The 16,305-nt window shown below is 41.8% G+C and overlaps 1 protein-coding gene and 1 pseudogene across 10 annotated transcripts in view; both read left to right on the forward strand.

Annotated features, from left to right (window-relative positions):
- The first annotated feature begins 5,731 nt into the window (after nt 1-5,731).
- Nucleotides 5,732-6,346, forward strand: LOC112908934 (tubulin beta chain-like; annotated as a pseudogene).
- A 5,720-nt stretch (nt 6,347-12,066) lies between these two features.
- Nucleotides 12,067-16,305, forward strand: part of TUSC3 (tumor suppressor candidate 3) — a 222,712-nt gene continuing 218,473 nt past the window's right edge. For 4 of the 10 annotated variants that reach the window (XR_012002579.1, XR_012002578.1, XM_025984580.2 and 1 more), the window contains exon 1: nt 12,067-12,844. Coding sequence is in view for 3 of the 10 variants with exons in the window: in XM_025984580.2 (XP_025840365.1) it covers nt 12,707-12,844 (138 nt within the window). In the remaining 7 variants the exon portion in view is untranslated. The remainder of the gene's footprint in view (nt 12,845-16,305) is intronic. The other 6 variants (XR_012002581.1, XR_012002583.1, XR_012002580.1 and 3 more) reach the window with 3 other exon arrangements.

Below are 16,305 nucleotides of genomic sequence, written 5' to 3' on the forward strand. Positions count from 1 at the left end.
TAACTTCAAAATTGTGGTGGCTGAAAGGTACATTGACTTAATAGCCTTCATTACTATAATTATGAGGTTTAAGAAAGACCTTGGTTCCCATATGAGAAAACTTTTGTCATTATTTAAAGAGTCTATAAAATTTAGTTTAGCAATAAAAATAACATCAGCCCAATATTTAAATATATACAAGCTGAGGGTTAAATGCTGAGATAGAGCCCTTCATTTGGCTGTAGGCCCAGCAAGGAGTCTGCTTGAGATTCTCTCCTTCTCCCTCTGTCCTTCCCCCTGCTCAAGATTTAAATAAATCTTTAAAAAAGTGGTAAAAGTTTAATTTTATAAAATTCTTATAGTGCTTCCAATCACAAAGACCTAATATATTAACTAAGATTATCTTTCAGGTTCTTAAATAATTTTAAGAACTTATACTATGTAGGACAGTAGCAACTACTATAATAGACACTGTAGCTATTTAAATTTAAGTTAATTAAAATTAGATAAAGTAAATATTCAGTTCTTCAGTTGCATTAACCACAGTTCAAATGTCTAATAGTTACATATGGCCAGTGGTTACCATATGGGATAGCACAGATAAAGAAAACTTCCATAATCACCGAGTTCTATTGATAGGACTGCCTTAGACATATGATTAAGCAAACTAGTTGATAATCTTTGGGTGCTTGTATGATTTTTAAGTAAGAAACAAAAACAAAACCAAAAACACACTACTGATCACTAAAAGGATTCTGCACCACATTCCAGTGATTGGCAGGGATTTTTCCACACCACCAAACAATTTTCAGATGCCAGGTAGGTGTCCTATAATTTAACTCAATTGTGATACTTCCTACTAGGGGATAGTGTCAGATCCCATGAGTTAAGGGCTCAGTCCTACAAGACTTCATCTTTTCCCCCACCGTCTCACAAACTCCGGTCACAAGGCCAGGTTAACATTACCTGTTCTTCTGACCAACTGGCGCTAAATTGGAGATTTCAACAACTCCCTCCTTAGGTTTGATTAATTTGCTAGAATGGCTCACAAAAGTCACAGAGACATTTCACTTACTAGATTACCAGTTTATTATAAAAGATTTAACTCAAAAACAGCTGGATGCAAAAGATGCTTAGGGTATTGTATAAAGAAAGGGACATGGAGCTTCCATGCCCTTTCTAACTACCATTTTCCCAGAATCTCCACATGTTCACAAACCTAGAAGCTCTCTGAATCCACTCTTTTTGGGCTTTTATGGAGGTTTCATAACATAGGCATGATTGATTCAACCTCTATCCCCTCTCCCTTCCCTGGAGAGGAGGGGTTGGCCTGAAAGTTCCAACCCTTTAATCACATGGTTATTCCTCCAGGCAACCAGCCCCCACCCTTAGGTGGAGTCCAAAAGTCACCTTATTAACATAATAAAAGACATCTTTACACTTAAGTCACTTAGGAAACTTCAAGTGTTTTAAGGAGTTCTGTGCCAGAAATGGGGATAAAGGCCGGATATACATGTCTTATTATAAATCATAATATCACAATCACTAACATAATTTTAAATTTTGTAGAATAGCTATTGATGAGCAAAGTATACAAATGCATTTGAATTTATATATATATATATATGCATATATATTTATGCTTGGAAATAGACGTAAATAAGACAGTAACACTCGTAAAGAAAACATAGCTAAATAGTTCTTGCTTTCTGTTTCTATTTTTCTCCTGTGCCTGGAGAGAAGAGTGGTTACTTTGGTTAAATTTGGTAATTAATACAAATGTTAGAGTGTTCTAGGCACTCCCATTACAAAGATATATAAATATTTATACAAAATAATGCATGTAATTTTCTGTTTATTAACACTTATTATAGTTTATCAATATGTTTATTATGATATATGCATTGTTTTATTTAATATACTAATAGGTTATATTTTAATGCTACAGTTAAGTTTTAATTTACAGATTTATTCTTTTTTTTCAGATTTCTTCATTTTTTTTTCTGTGAATGCCTAAATACATATATGGTAAGCTGTGTTAGTAAATCCTTTATTATAATATTATTTCAAGAATAGTATTCAGGAGGCCTAAAATTATAATTTTAATCTTTCTCTAAAATCACCATGTTATTTTATGACACGGCACATCACAGAGATGACATTTAACTTGTACACGGAAGAATGAGCAAGATTTTGAAGTATAAGGAGTGTAGAAAAAGCCATTCTACGAAGATGCAACAGTAACAAAGGCAGGAGTGTGTAGAATGTGGTCTTCAAAATGGTTTGATCACATCCTTTCAAAAGAAATTAGAAGACTGGATATCCCTTTGTGCATCTTAAAGTAAACATCTAAAAGTTTTCATTATAAGCTTAAATGTTGCAAAGATTACAATATTCACCAAGTTATAAATATTGACATTAACAAAATAAAATTCACAGCATTCCTATAAATATTTATAAATATTTCCAAAGGAATGGAAATCAGAGCCATCATTATCCATTAAAAAACAAACTCACAAACAAGAAGGAACTCTTCTTTTTAACAATTGAATATTTTATATTATCTTTTTATCTTCCTGAACTTCTATTTCCATTATGCTGCCCCCAAGGGATTTAAAAATTATACTTTCTAAAAAATCATTATTTTTTTAAGATTTAATTTTTTTTATGTTATCTCTACACCCAACATGAAACTTGAACTCACAACCCTGAGATCAAGAGTCACACACTCTTCTGACTGAACCAGCCAGGTGCTCTGAAATTATATTTTTAATGAAACTTTTTATTAAAAAGTAAATTTTCTATTGAAATATAGTATATATATATATAAATCACAAAATAATGTCTCAATAAATATGCACAAACAATATATATTTATATAATAACCACCAATCAAAACAAGAAATGGATCATGGACTATTTCTAGTACTCCAGAGCCTTCTTCAGCCCTCTTCCACTATCCTGACTTTTTACCTGAGATATTTAATACACCAACCAACTTCATGGTCAGATCATATATAAAAATAGAACTCTAACCTATAACCTTCAGTATGTCTAGGAAACCAACCCCTTGTGTATAATAAACACCCCAGGGAGCCAGCCTGGACCTCTAGGAGGTCAGACTGCTATCTCTAGTCAATCCAGGAGTCCAAACAAGAACTTCTTTAACAACTGGTCCCAAATGGAAAGGACTTGATTAAAAATTGACATCCACCTAATTTTTGTTCCTGTTTCCAACTTAGGACCAACTACAGAAAGTCAAATATGCAGCCCTAACCAATTACAGAGATGCCCTCCTTTTTTTTTTTTTTAAGATTTTATTTATTTATTCATGACGGACAGAGAGAGAGAGAGAGAGGCAGAGACACAGGCAAAGGGAGAGGGAGAGAAGCAGGCTCCATGGAGGGAGCCCAACATGGGACTCGGGGCATGGGACTTTTTTTTTTTTTTTTAATTTGTTTATTTTAAAACAGGAAACCCAAGCTGAATAGAAACCACAGAAATTACATTGACGAGATTTTTAGTTATCTGCCAAGAAAAATAAAGCCCCCAAAGAAATAAAAATCAAACCCCAAACCCAGTTAAATATCAAAATCAAAAACAAAAAAAATTAAAAAACACAGCGACAGCACATACAGCCATGGCCCTACAGAGGTTGGAGGAAGATGCTGGAAGAAGATGCCGAGTGGTTCAGGCCTCAGTAACCCCTTCCCGCTCAGGGCCCTAAATCACACTGGGGAAGAAGATGCCGAGTGGTTCAGGCCTCAGTACCCCCTTCCCGCTCAGGGCCCTCAATCACACTGGGGAATGGGTGCCAGGGCCGGGAGGGGAGGTCTCCAGGATCACACCCCAGCCAAACCGCTGGGCCACCAGGGCTGCCCCAAGATGCCCTCCTTCTATTTAGCTCACCTACAGCTTCCTCCAAGCCATAACCTCCAATCGAGGGTTACCTGAGAACTACCTTTTTTTCTACTATTACACTTTGCTATTCCTCCACCTGCCTTTAAGTCTGTCAAAACTAGGGACTCCTGGGTGGCCATTGGTTGAGTGTCTGTCTTTGGCTCAGGGCATGATCCTGGAGTCCCCAGATCGAGTCCCCGGATTGAGTCCCACATCCAGCTCCCTGCGTGGAGCCTACTTCTCCCTCTGCCTATGTCTCTGCCTCTCTGTGTGTGTGTGTGTGTGTCTCTTGTGAATAAATAAATAAAATCTCTTAAAAAAAAAAAAAGTCTGTCAAAACTCAAGTGGGAGTGGCTTACTCCCTTGTTATATGGTAAGCTAAGAAAAAATAGCCTCAGCCTGTTCTCATTTGGTTGGTCTTTATTTCCACAAACCCAAATATATTAGTTTTGTGTCTGGATCCTTATATTGTAAAATTCATTCATGTTATGTATAGAGGTTATCAGTTCATTTTTATTGATATATAGTATGACTGCATCACAAAATAATCTGTTTAACTGTTTATAGATATTTGGTCTCTTTCCAACTTTGGGCTTTTATGAATAAGGCTGCCACACACATTCATATATGTCATTTTGTGAATATATGTCTCTTTGGAACTGCTGGTCATAGATAGGTGTATTTAGTTTTAGTAGATACTGCTGCTTTGATAAAGTAGTTAAACCAATTTAACCTCCTACTGGCAGTATAATCAGATAGAATTTTATCCTAATATATTTTTTATGCTTCAAAGTCTCTGCAAAAAAGAGTTGTATGGATTGAAATTTGATTTAAATAAGCCTCTGACCATGAGGCTATATTAAAATTTATCGTTTGCACTGAGTTATCATTAGTTATTAGTTGTACCCAATTGATCAAAATAACAACATATATTATGAATTTGAGAAAATAGTAGTAAACATGAAAAAGTGAAAAGCAGAAGTGTATTGGTAAAACATTACTTACAGAAATAAATAAGGTTTTAAAAAATTTGTTTGCAAGTCTGTGGATTAGTACTATTTATTGCTAGAATAAGATAATATACAGCAACATTTTATTTTTTATTTTTAACTTTGCTTATAGTAAGTATTAAAGAACTATGACAGGAATAGGAGTTTATTATCACAATATCATTTAATTGTTTGAACTCCTTTTGAATAAATTGCATAGTGATCTATTCACAAAACAATTTTTAAATGATCTATAGCTGACAACTAGAGCCTGTCCTCTTTCAATACTATTGAAAGCAAAAAAATGGGGATAGAAGGGGAGAGACCTCTTTTCTTTCCTTAGCTAAGATAAAAGGCAATTGTCCTAACAAAGTCAGGCAAGAACAAATAAGATTAGCCTGTATCTTAGGCACTTCTTCCAAGTTCATCAATTTTAGGAAAGAACACAGGATTGTTGAGATTTTGGAAATGAATTTTTTGTGTGTGTATTTTTTGTTGGAGTTCAAAATATTTTTTAAAAGATTTTATTTATTTATTCATGAGAGACACAGAGAGAGTCAGAAACATAGGCAGAGGGAGAACCAGGCTCCACAGGACCCAAGGATCATGCCCTGAGCTGAAGGCAGACGCCTTCAACCACTGAGCCACCCAGGTGTCCTGGGAGTGAGCTCTTTTAAAGCCATTTGCCTATGTAGTCCTTGGGGGTAAACTCCAGTTTGAAATCTGTTATGTTATAGCAAAGGTAAAGGGTTTGACTTAGCTCCAAGTCATTATCCCAGATTGGACCTCCTTTGGAAACTAGGAGTCTGTGGACTAAAGACAGTGACATGCCTAGTGTTGTACTTTACTGTTAAACAGACCTGCACAAGCTGCCCGTCAATATGGTCCCCTTCCCCCACCTGCACTTCTTCATGCCCGGCTTCGCCCCACTGACCAGCCGAGGCAGCCAGCAGTACCGGGCCCTGACGGTGCCCGAGCTCACCCAGCAGATGTTTGATGCTAAGAACATGACGGCCGCTACCTGACTGTGGCCGCAGTATTCAGGGGCCGCATGTCCATGAAGGAGGTGGACCAGCAGATGCTGAACGTCCAAAACAAGAACAGCAGCTACTTCGCCGAGTGGATCCCCAACAACGTGAAAACAGCTGTGACATCCCACCCCAGGGCTAAAGGTGTCCTCCACCTTCATGGGCAACGGCTCGGCCATCCAGGAGCTGTTCAAGCGCATCTCAGAGCAGTTCACGGCCATGGTCCGGCGCAAGGCCTCCCTGCAGGGGTACACGGGTGAGGGCATGGACCAGATGGAGTTCACAGAGGCCGAGAGCAACATGAATGAGCTGGTGTCTGAGCACCAGCAGTACCAGGGTGCCACGGCCGAGGGGGGGGGGGGAGGAGGAGGTGGCCTAGAGCTGATACCTGGTAAAGCGCCTGGAAGCCGTGTGAACTCTTTATTTATTTGCTCACAACCTGTTCTCTGATAGCCGTGTCTCTGTGTGCACTCGCTCTTTTTCCTGTCTGGACATCACATGCTGTACAGATGCCACCATTAAAGCATTTTCATAGTGAAAAAAAAAAGTCATAAAATATATTCTGATTCTAAAATACAGCGTCAGTATTTTACAGTGTGTATCAAAAGTGCCTTTGTCATATGTAAAAAGGAGTCTGGACTAAAACAAGTCGGGGTGGGGGTGTTAGGACCTAGGCCTATGGTGAACACCCCACAGTTGCTGGGCTGCTCCTTCCTCCAGCCAGAACCCCTGCTGAGCTGGAAGGGGTTTCCTTGGGGGGGAAGGAAGATCAGTCTTCTGGGAGGGAAGTGGTTCCACTGGGCCCCTGGCTCCAGACTTCTCCTCTGCACGCTGGGTCACGGGTCAGTCACTGCCTGGGCTGCCACCTGCTTGCTGCGCTGGGAGGCCGCGGAGGCCAGAGCGTAGGAGATGTTGATGATGCGCTCCTGCTCCTGCAGCTGCGAGTCCAGGTCGGCCACGCTGTTCCGGTCCTGGCCTGAGGTCGGCTGCAGGTTGCACATGCTGGAACCAGCAAGGATGTTGCAGATCTTCTCGGCTTTGCGATTCCGCACCTGCAGCTCCTCAAGGCTGGGCGGTTCCTCAGGGTCCAGCTCCACGTAACGCTCAGGGATGGAGACCTTCTCAGGTTTGGACAGCTCTCTGCTGATGTCCGAGTCATAGTCTTGAGGTTCCAGGTCCAACTCAGTGACAGGCATGGCCTGCACTTTCAACCAGCCATTGTCCTCCTTGTCCTTTCTTTCCCCTTGCATCGCCCGTTCCAGCAACTGCAGGTCAAAGTCCTGCTCGCGCTTCCATGAGCCGAGATCTCCAGGGAGAGGCTGGCTGAGGCGGGACGAGGGCAGACCCGTCCTCTCTCCTTGGCTCAGCGTCCTCTTGCGCTCCCGGACCAGGGCCTTCTGGTGTCGCTTCATGCGCTCCAGCTGCTCCTCCGCACTCATCTTGCCCCGCTGGTGGTCCCCTGAGTACAGGCGCTCCAAGGCACTCTTGGGTCTAGGGAAGGTCACCTTGCTGCTCGCAGCATTTAGACCCCTCCGGAGTGTGACGTAGGGAGCAATGGTGGACGACTGCTGGAGCCTTGATGTGGACCCCGAGAGCTCTCTGCCTGGCAGTGTCTGGTACCTGCTGTCGGGGCCCACTAGTCCCAGGGAGGGCTGGGCCACGTCCCCACTGAAACTCTCCAGCTCGGGCTCACTAACGTAGTCGCGCTGGATTTGTTCATTCATGCATTCAAAAATTGCACTATTCTGTGTAAGGTGGACTCAAAGAAAACAAAATCTCTACGTTCCTGGAGTTTACATTCCAATGTGGGGAAAGACACATAAATGCAAAAGTATAATGTCAGTTAGTGATAGATACTATAAAAAAGGTAAAACAGGGATTATTCTAGACAGTGTGGATGAAAGCCCTGTTTTACCAAGCTTACATTTGAATCCTGCATAATCCTGCAATGAATCAATTGCATAATTTTAGGTAATGAGTGCTATATGAAAGTTAAGAGTGTGTGGTATGTGTGTGTGTGTGTGTGTGTGTGTGTGTGTGTGTGTGAAGAGTAAGGAGTTTAGTTTTTAGAAGGGGTTGTCTAAGAGATGAGACTAATGCAGGCAGGCTGGGCCTCAGGACCCAGAGGGGGACCAGCAGGACCAGCTCAGAGGGTCCTTGACTAGGTGCAGCAGGATAGAAATCAAATGTGAGCCAATAGGAAGTGCAGCAGAGTTTATTGAAGATATATAGAGAGTACAGGTATAGACAGAGTGTTCAGAAGACTGGGAAAGCAAAGGAAAAAGAATCTCTGGGACCTGGGGTTTTTATTAACAATTGTAGTCTGGTGCATGTGTCCTCTCAGGTATCTAGAACTGGTCTAAACAAGCACAGGATCTAGATGTTCATCATAAGTCACTTATTCTCTAGAGCCAGGAGATCTTGGTGTTGAAATGTCTAGTGTCATTCAAACAGACACATGATGGCCTTGCCTGGTCATTCTTAACCAGTCATTCCTGAAGTGTTATCTCTAAAGAAATCATTAACTCCTTATCCTTTACAAGGAGGACATGCATTAAGGCATGTATGTGTGTTTGTGGATGCAGATCCTAGCAAAGAATAGAAAGTAGGAAAAGGAGCTAAAAAAACAATTTCCCCCCCCCCATGGGTTCCCTTTCTGTTTCCCTATGGCAGGATGACATCTTAGAAGGTCTGAATAAAGGGATAAGGTTTGCCATGTGAACATCTAGCTCTGTGAAAAAGGTGAAGAAACAACAGTGTGAAGAACAGAGGGAGTATGTTTGACATATTTAAGGAAAACAAAGAAACTAGCCTGGCTGGAGCAGAGTGAGAAAATGGAAAGTAGGAAAAAGGTAGCCAGGCACAAAGTAACGTAGGGCCCTAAGGGTGAAAATGATTGCTTTGAATAATAGTGAAAGGGAATAGAAGGGAAGGGAGAAGAAATGGGCAGAAAGGGAGACAGAACATAAAGACTCCTAACTCTGGGAAATGAACTAGGGGTGGTAGAAGGGGAGGAGGGGGGGGGGTGGGAGTGAATGGGTGACAGGCATTGAGGGGGGCACTTGACGGATGAGCACTGGGTGTTATTCTGTATGTTGGCAAATTGAACACCAATAAAAAATAAATTTATTATTAAAAAAAAGAAAATGATTGCTTTGTATGCTGAGGACAGAGAAAGCACTTTACACTGGTTTATGTATTAAAAGGATCACTCTGGCTCATTTACCAAGAACAGAATATAAGAAGGCAGGATTCAAAAGTCTTGGATTAGGCTGGTAGAGGAATTTGGTAAGACTAGAAGCAAGGGGAGAATGGACTAGGAATGATGTCCAATGCCTTTCTAATGAATGCTAGAGTAACAAAATGAAAAAAAAAGAAAATGATTTCTTAAGTCACTATAGAGGCTGAGTAACTTGGAAACCAAATATGGATGGCAGTATGGTTGGAGTGGATGGGCAGCTCGGAGGCTCTGAAAATTGGTAATGAGGAGGATGACAGTGTCATCAACCAGATCCAAGACCTGACCTTTACTGCTCGTGGCCACCTACCTTTATCCTACATTTTATTAAGCTCTTCCTTCTTCCTTATCTCTTAACTCTGGCAAATGGAAAGCAAAACCACCCCTCAAACACCAGCAACTGCCCTGACAAGACCTCCTGTCAGCCCAGACCACTCAGACCAGTTCGAGCATGAGTCCCTGACTTGCACCTGTGCAGATGGGCCATGGGGTGACCTTTAAAATGACCAGTAATTATCTTTATCTCATTATAATACTAAACCTCTGCCCTAGGAGGAGCACAAGCTTCATTTACATAATATACAATGCATGTATAGGCATGTTTCCTTAAGATGCATGTGTGACCCTATGCCCACATCTATATATGACAAGGATCCCCTTTTAAAATAATCCTCCTGACCCTGAATAAAAGGAACCCATCAGCCCTTGCTCAGAGAGTGAGGGCTTCAGAAGTTATTTCTTACAATCTCCGTATTTCCTGAAAATAGTTTCCTATATGCAACAACTTATTTGGTAGTTTCCATCTGTGACTCAGCAAGGAGTGAACTCACATTGGTTCGGTTACAGTGGTACTGTTAATTACAATAAAATGAAATAAGTTTGGAATACAAAGGGACAGATGGTGAATTTTGATTTTGTCGAGTGTATCTTGATATAGATGTTTAGTTGATATAGAGTGTAAATTTATTCTTGTCTCCAGATAGATAAAAATGGAGGTCACTTTCATAAGTCTCAAGGAAAAAGGAAAGGGCTAGTCTTTAGGTTGCAATTACTATGGGCACAAACATTCACATAATGGAAAATCAAAAGCTTGGGAGATAGAGAAGAGAGATGTATTTGTAAATTCCTTTTAAAAAAGCGGCATAGCATAGTAAATGATAGTGGCTATTGAGCAAGACTGCCAAAGTTCAAATTCCTGGTATACCATTTTCTGGTTGTATGACATTGAGTTAGATCTCCTGGCCTAAGTTTCTTTTTATGAAAATTGTTACACTAGGATTTATCTGGGTGTTATGGAGCAGGAGTTCTTAATCTGGAGTCCATGAAATTTGGGGGGATCTGGGAAACTTGAATTGACAGAAAGTTAACCCTATTTCTATTAACCGCTCATAAAGCTCTTTTTTTCCCCCCCAATTATAAAGCAGAAAGCAAAGCATGGTAGTATTAGCAGTACATATGGTTTTGTTTTCTGTAGAAATTACAAATAATTTCATATTATAATATAGCAGTAGTAGATAGTTTAAAATATTGTTTATTATCATTGCTGTTTCAATATTATCATACTTATTAGAATTGCTATTAGATACATTGCTAGGTTTCATATGATTGCAGAATTTATTTACAACCCTTATGCTACTTAATTGTTCAAGGATCCTATAATTCTGTGCTTCTTGATCAATCATAATTACATTGTAAAGTCTGAATGTTTATTTTTTTTAAGATTTCATTTATTTGAGGGAGAGAAAGAGTAGGGAGGACGGGTAGAGGAAGAGAGAGAGGGAAACAGACCCTTTGCTGAGCAGAGAGCCTGACATAGGGAAGATCGTGACCTCAGCTGAAAGTAGACTATAACTAAGCCACCCAGGCGCCCCGAAGTCTGGATGTTTTTAGGTTGGCTCTTTTTTTTTTTTTACAGATTTTATTTTTATTCATGAGACACACACACACACAGAAGGAAAGACAGAGGCAGAGGTAGAAGTAGGTGTCCCTCCCCCACCACCACGCAGGGAGCCTGATGAGAGACTCCTCCCAGGATATATCAGGACCTGAGGGGAAGGCAGGCCCTCAACCACTGAGCCATCCAGGTGCCCCTAGGTTGGTTCTTACATCTCCCTTTGCTTTCTAGCATTCCCCAAATACAAATGTTTGTTGAGCAGTTGAAAGGAGGTGACTTGTCTTAATTTTGATAATGGCATTTCATGCGATGCCTTTGTATCTTATGAATTTAGTTTTTTTTTTTTTTTTTTTTTTTTTTTTTGCAGTTAGAAATACTGTTTTAAGACTGGGCCAATAGAGTTCATTAGACTATCAGAGGTTTTCATGATACAGGAGAATTCTTGAGGGAGAATCAATGCTACACTAGAACAGTAATGGAGGATCCTTGGAAGAAAGGCAGGCAGGGACAAGGGGCCCTGTCCTACGAGGAAACCACCCTTCAAAGCCTTTTCAGCCACGTGCAAGGAGCCCTCCACCCTTTCCCACGGGATAGGTAGATGACAGAAACCTGATTGGACGAAGGGGGCGTGCGTGGAGGGTTTATCAGATTAAAAGAGCCCTCCAACAAGCCCATAACCCCTCCCCCAGATCTGAACCCCAAATTGGCAACCCTCTTGGCTCCCCTCCCTTTCAGAGCTTTGTACTGTCGACAATTCAATAAACTTCGCTTTGCTCCCTCACCTCTTCATCCTTCCACTCAGCCTGACCAAGAACCCAAAACTGAAGGGAAAGAAATCCCCTAACACTACCTGGCCCCTATCAGATGTTCAGTAAACCGTCTGCTTCTATTGTTCTTAAAATGTCCAAAGACCAGGAATCCAATTCCGGCCTTTTCATTTTTGCATTCCCAAGCGTCAGTACGGGGCTCGGCCCTCGGGCAGAGGATCCACTCCTCGGAGGCTGAATGAATGGGGGGGGGGGGGGGGGGGCGTGGCCTGAGGGCGGCTCCGCTGGCCCCTCCACCGAGACTGCACGGAGCGGCTGTGAAGTTGCAGGCGGCTACTACGCATGCACGGGGTTATGTTCTGTGCATTAGTTAGAGGCTTGGGAGGGCTCGTACGGGAGCCACGGCTGGGGTTCCAAAAACGTCCCAATGGCAACAACCGTGACTGCCCCTCGGCCCGAGGGGCCAGGGGTTTACGAATTCCTTAGCAGGCTCCTGCATCATTGCAGAAGGCGATCAGGTCCATCTGGGGCTCCAGGTGAGCAGGCGCTTACTCTGGCTGCACTCCAGAGGCCCCGCACACTCCCGGGACCTCGCGCCGGGGTCGTAGCCGCAGCGCACCCCGCGGGCCGGCGAGCGGAGCCGCCGCGCGCTCGCGGCCCGCGCCCTCGCCCTCGCCACGCCCACTTCCTGCCCCATCCCGGGCCTTCCCGGGTCCCGTCTCCTGCTGAACCGGATGCGCCGTCAGTTTCCTCCTCCGCGTCCTCCGCGGCCTCCGCTTCCCCGGCGAAGCCGCAGGCACCCGCGAGGGCACAGGCAGGGGCGGCCGGCGGCTGTTCTGGCAGGAGTCGGACGCCGGTAGGAGCTGGGCGCGCACGGTTACCGAGCGTGGAGGAGACACTGCCCTGCGGCGATGGGTGCCAGGGGCGCTCCTTCACGCCGGAGGCAGGCGGGGCGGCGGCTGCGCTACCTGCCCACCGGGAGCTTTCCCTTCCTCCTCCTCCTGCTGCTTCTCTGCATCCAGCTCGGGGGAGGACAGAAGAAGAAAGAGGTAGAATGAATCCCTCGGCCCTGCAAGTGGGCCGGGGCGGCCGGGGCGGCGGGGGCTGGCTGGGGCGGGCGGGGCGGGCCGGGCGGGCCGGGGCGGCGGCGTTGCTAGGCAGCCGGGCCGCGTTGCTAGGCAACCGGGGCGTGGGCGGCGGCGGCGGAAGCGCTGCGGTGAGCGAGCGCGGAGCTGCGGAGGCCCGTGGGCCTGGCGGTCGCGGCTGTGGGGTTAGCCTGGTGTTTTCTCAAAAGCGGTGAAGCGGCCCCTTCACTCTGCGCCTGAGCCTCGCACACCTTGCAGACTCACGGCGGCTTTGACCCTCAGAGGCCGAGCTTTGTGCTCTTGAGTCCCTGAAAGGGGTGTGTTGGGTGCAAAAGTAACCTTTCCGGAGTATTTGCAAACCTGCGGAGGACTCTCTGGTTTTTACGTTCAGGTTCCCAGTTCCTTTCGTTATTCGCTTTCAGGAAGCAGGGCAGCGTAGTAGAAATGTGTTTTTTCGTAGTTTATATTCGTAGTGACACATTTTTAACATTTTTAAAGCTGTAGGTTTTTCTTTATGTTGAACTAATGGTGAGAATAAACTCACATGGATTAAATTTGTTTGTGAAGCTCACCTGATTTCAATCTTAGTCCTCTAAGAACTTTGGCTAAGAGGGTTGAAGTCACTATGTTTAAAACAGAGTTATTTGTGATTTTAAGTTCTCCGCCTTTGCCTCGGATACTCAGTCTAGCAGCATCAGAAAAACAAAATTAGTGTGGAAATGGGAGTAGTGTTTGTAATCGTACAGTATTTTAGTAAGAGTATTGGCTTTCAATCAAGATAGTTCCCCCCCCCCCGTGAAGTATTATACACCCGTGACTCAAAATCTAATTCGAGTTTAAAATAGTACCACAAATTTCTTGGTAGCTGGGTAGAGAGTGAAAAAACAGCTTCATGCTCAAGATGATGTTTCTCTTTACTTTTTGTCTGAAACATCTCTGAACTCAATAGTAACTTCTTCCCTTTAGCTTTTTAATTTTAAGGTGAAAGTAGGCCATATGAAATTCTTTGTAGGGATCTGGTAAGAGGTTTAGAGAAGGACTGTTAAAACTGTATTTACAAATACATATATACATATTAATACATACATATAATTTAAAGGTATATTTTTTAGCGTTTGGTATTTATATACCACATTCCAAGAGTTTTAGGTGTCCAAAGTAGTTCTTGAAGAAGAGAAGAGATTAAAAAAAATTTTTTTTTTTGTCCCTCCCCCTGCAGATTGCCACATTGGAGGGCAGTAAAAAATGGTGAGGAATTCCATGGAAGTTCTGATGTTTTGCTTTTTAGATCACTGTTGGGGCACTTTGGTAGCTCAGACCCTTGAGCTTTTTTTTTCAGTTTAGGTCATGATCTCAGGGTCTTGAGAGGAGCCTTGCCTGCTTAGTGCTCAACAGGGAGTTTGCTTGAGATTCTCTCCAGCCTTTTCTCTCTGCCTCTTCCCCCACCTTCCATCATGTTGATATAGTTTCTCTCTAAAAATAAATCTTAAAAAAAATAAAAAGGAAAGAAAATCACTGTGGTCACAGTAACTTTCAGTTGGAAGGAAAATCTGAAAAGCATGCATCTTCAAGGTATCTTAGTATCCAATTATACACTACTTTTAACAGGTGAAAACATTTGTTAATTTAGTATAGTTATAATAACATCTGTTCCATTAACATTTTTTATAAAAGATGTTTTAAATGAAAAATTAGGGAGAGAATTGTTAAGGATTAGAAAAAGGATGTCTTCCAGAACTGCTTTTATTAAACTGGAGAGTCTATTACTACTATGTGGTAGTATTGCAGACTATACATATTTAAGGAAAAGAGCAAAATAACAAATATTTGAAGTTTTAATGCTTTACTCAGTGAGCACACATGTGGAATGTAGTATGTGAGAATAAACTCACTTAAGTTATACAAATTTATTTGTGAGGTTCAGATCACTTGATTTCAATCTTAGTCCTTGATTTAGAGGGCTGTGGTGTCTTTCAATACTGGAAGAAAAACATTCTTTATTAGAAATATTGGAAAGTGGTTGGTCATCATTATGGTACATTTCTAGGGGCATTCCAGGGTTGTTTTGAACATGTTACTTCATTCTTTGCTGAGTTTAGAACCTGATGCCCAATACAAAATTTGATACCATTGAACCAGCAAGTACAGCAGTTGGAACTTAGTTTTTACCACAATAAAAACTTATTACACAATAAAAACTTACCACTTATTACTGTCATAAGTCCTAGAGGAGTTGACTTGGCATGAGTAGTGTATCCCTTCATACGGAGGAGGCCACACTGGCATCCTCAGTTTAATGTGGAACCAAGATTGGACATTAGTTGCTTTTAAGGAATAGTTACCACCATAGGTTTTTGGGTCAGATGGTCCAGTTACAACTCAGTCACTATTTAATTGTATAAGATGCAAACCACTTTCCTGAGTTTTAATTTCTTTGTTTTAAAACACAGGTATAATACCTACATCTCAGAGTTGTCAGTGGGATTAAATAAGACTGTATATAAACTACTTAGTGCGGTGCTTTGAACATAAGCAGATGATCAATACTGGTAGCTATTATCATGTGTTCTTTAAATGAGAGCAGTAGACATGGTGAGATCCTAAAATGTGATAAAATACTTGTCAAATTTTTTTTTTGCTAAAGAAACTGATTTTATCATTATTGTAAAATATTTACTAGAATAAATTGCCTATTATGAAATACTGAGTTCCAGACTTTTAACATTGTTTTAGAACTTCCCAGGAGGAGACTTTTGCAATGTGGAAGAATTGGTGGTATTCATGGGTCTGTGTGTCAATGTATATATTTTTGTATCTATTTCTTTGTAAAGACATTTAATTCATTAAAAAATAATTTTGGGGGATCCCTGGGTGGCTCAGCGGTTTCGCACCTACCTTTGGCCCAGGGCACGATCCAGGAGTCCTGGGATCGAGTCCTGCGTCGGGCTCCCCACATGGAGCCTGCTTCTCCCTCTGCCTGTGTCTCTGCCTCTCTCTGTCTCTCTCTCTCTATGTCTATCATAAATAAATAAAAATAAATCTTAAAAAAATAAAAAAAATAATTTTGTTATATTCTCTAAGAATATAGTGAAAAGCAATAGATACGTGAATAGGAAAAGAAGAGTGGAGATATTTATAGTCACTTTCTTTAATTACATTGAATACAGTCACTACACTAATTTTTGAATCCTCATGTAAAGTGATATGAATTTGTGAGTGTAGTTTCTTGGTGGTATATCATTTACATATGTAGTACCTTATTTTTTTAAAATTTTAACAGCTTCTGTATTTTTTATGTTAACATCAATCAACTTCATTTAGAATTGTTTTGATATGTAATAACACCTAATAATATAAAAGGAGCACAAATTCTGTAATTTCCAGTGGATTTATTAACTTTGACATCATCAAATGAAGCTATTGTA

The sequence above is a fragment of the Vulpes vulpes genome, chromosome 7, assembly GCF_048418805.1.
Source record: "Vulpes vulpes isolate BD-2025 chromosome 7, VulVul3, whole genome shotgun sequence".
In the NCBI taxonomy this organism is placed as follows: Eukaryota; Metazoa; Chordata; class Mammalia; order Carnivora; family Canidae; genus Vulpes; species Vulpes vulpes.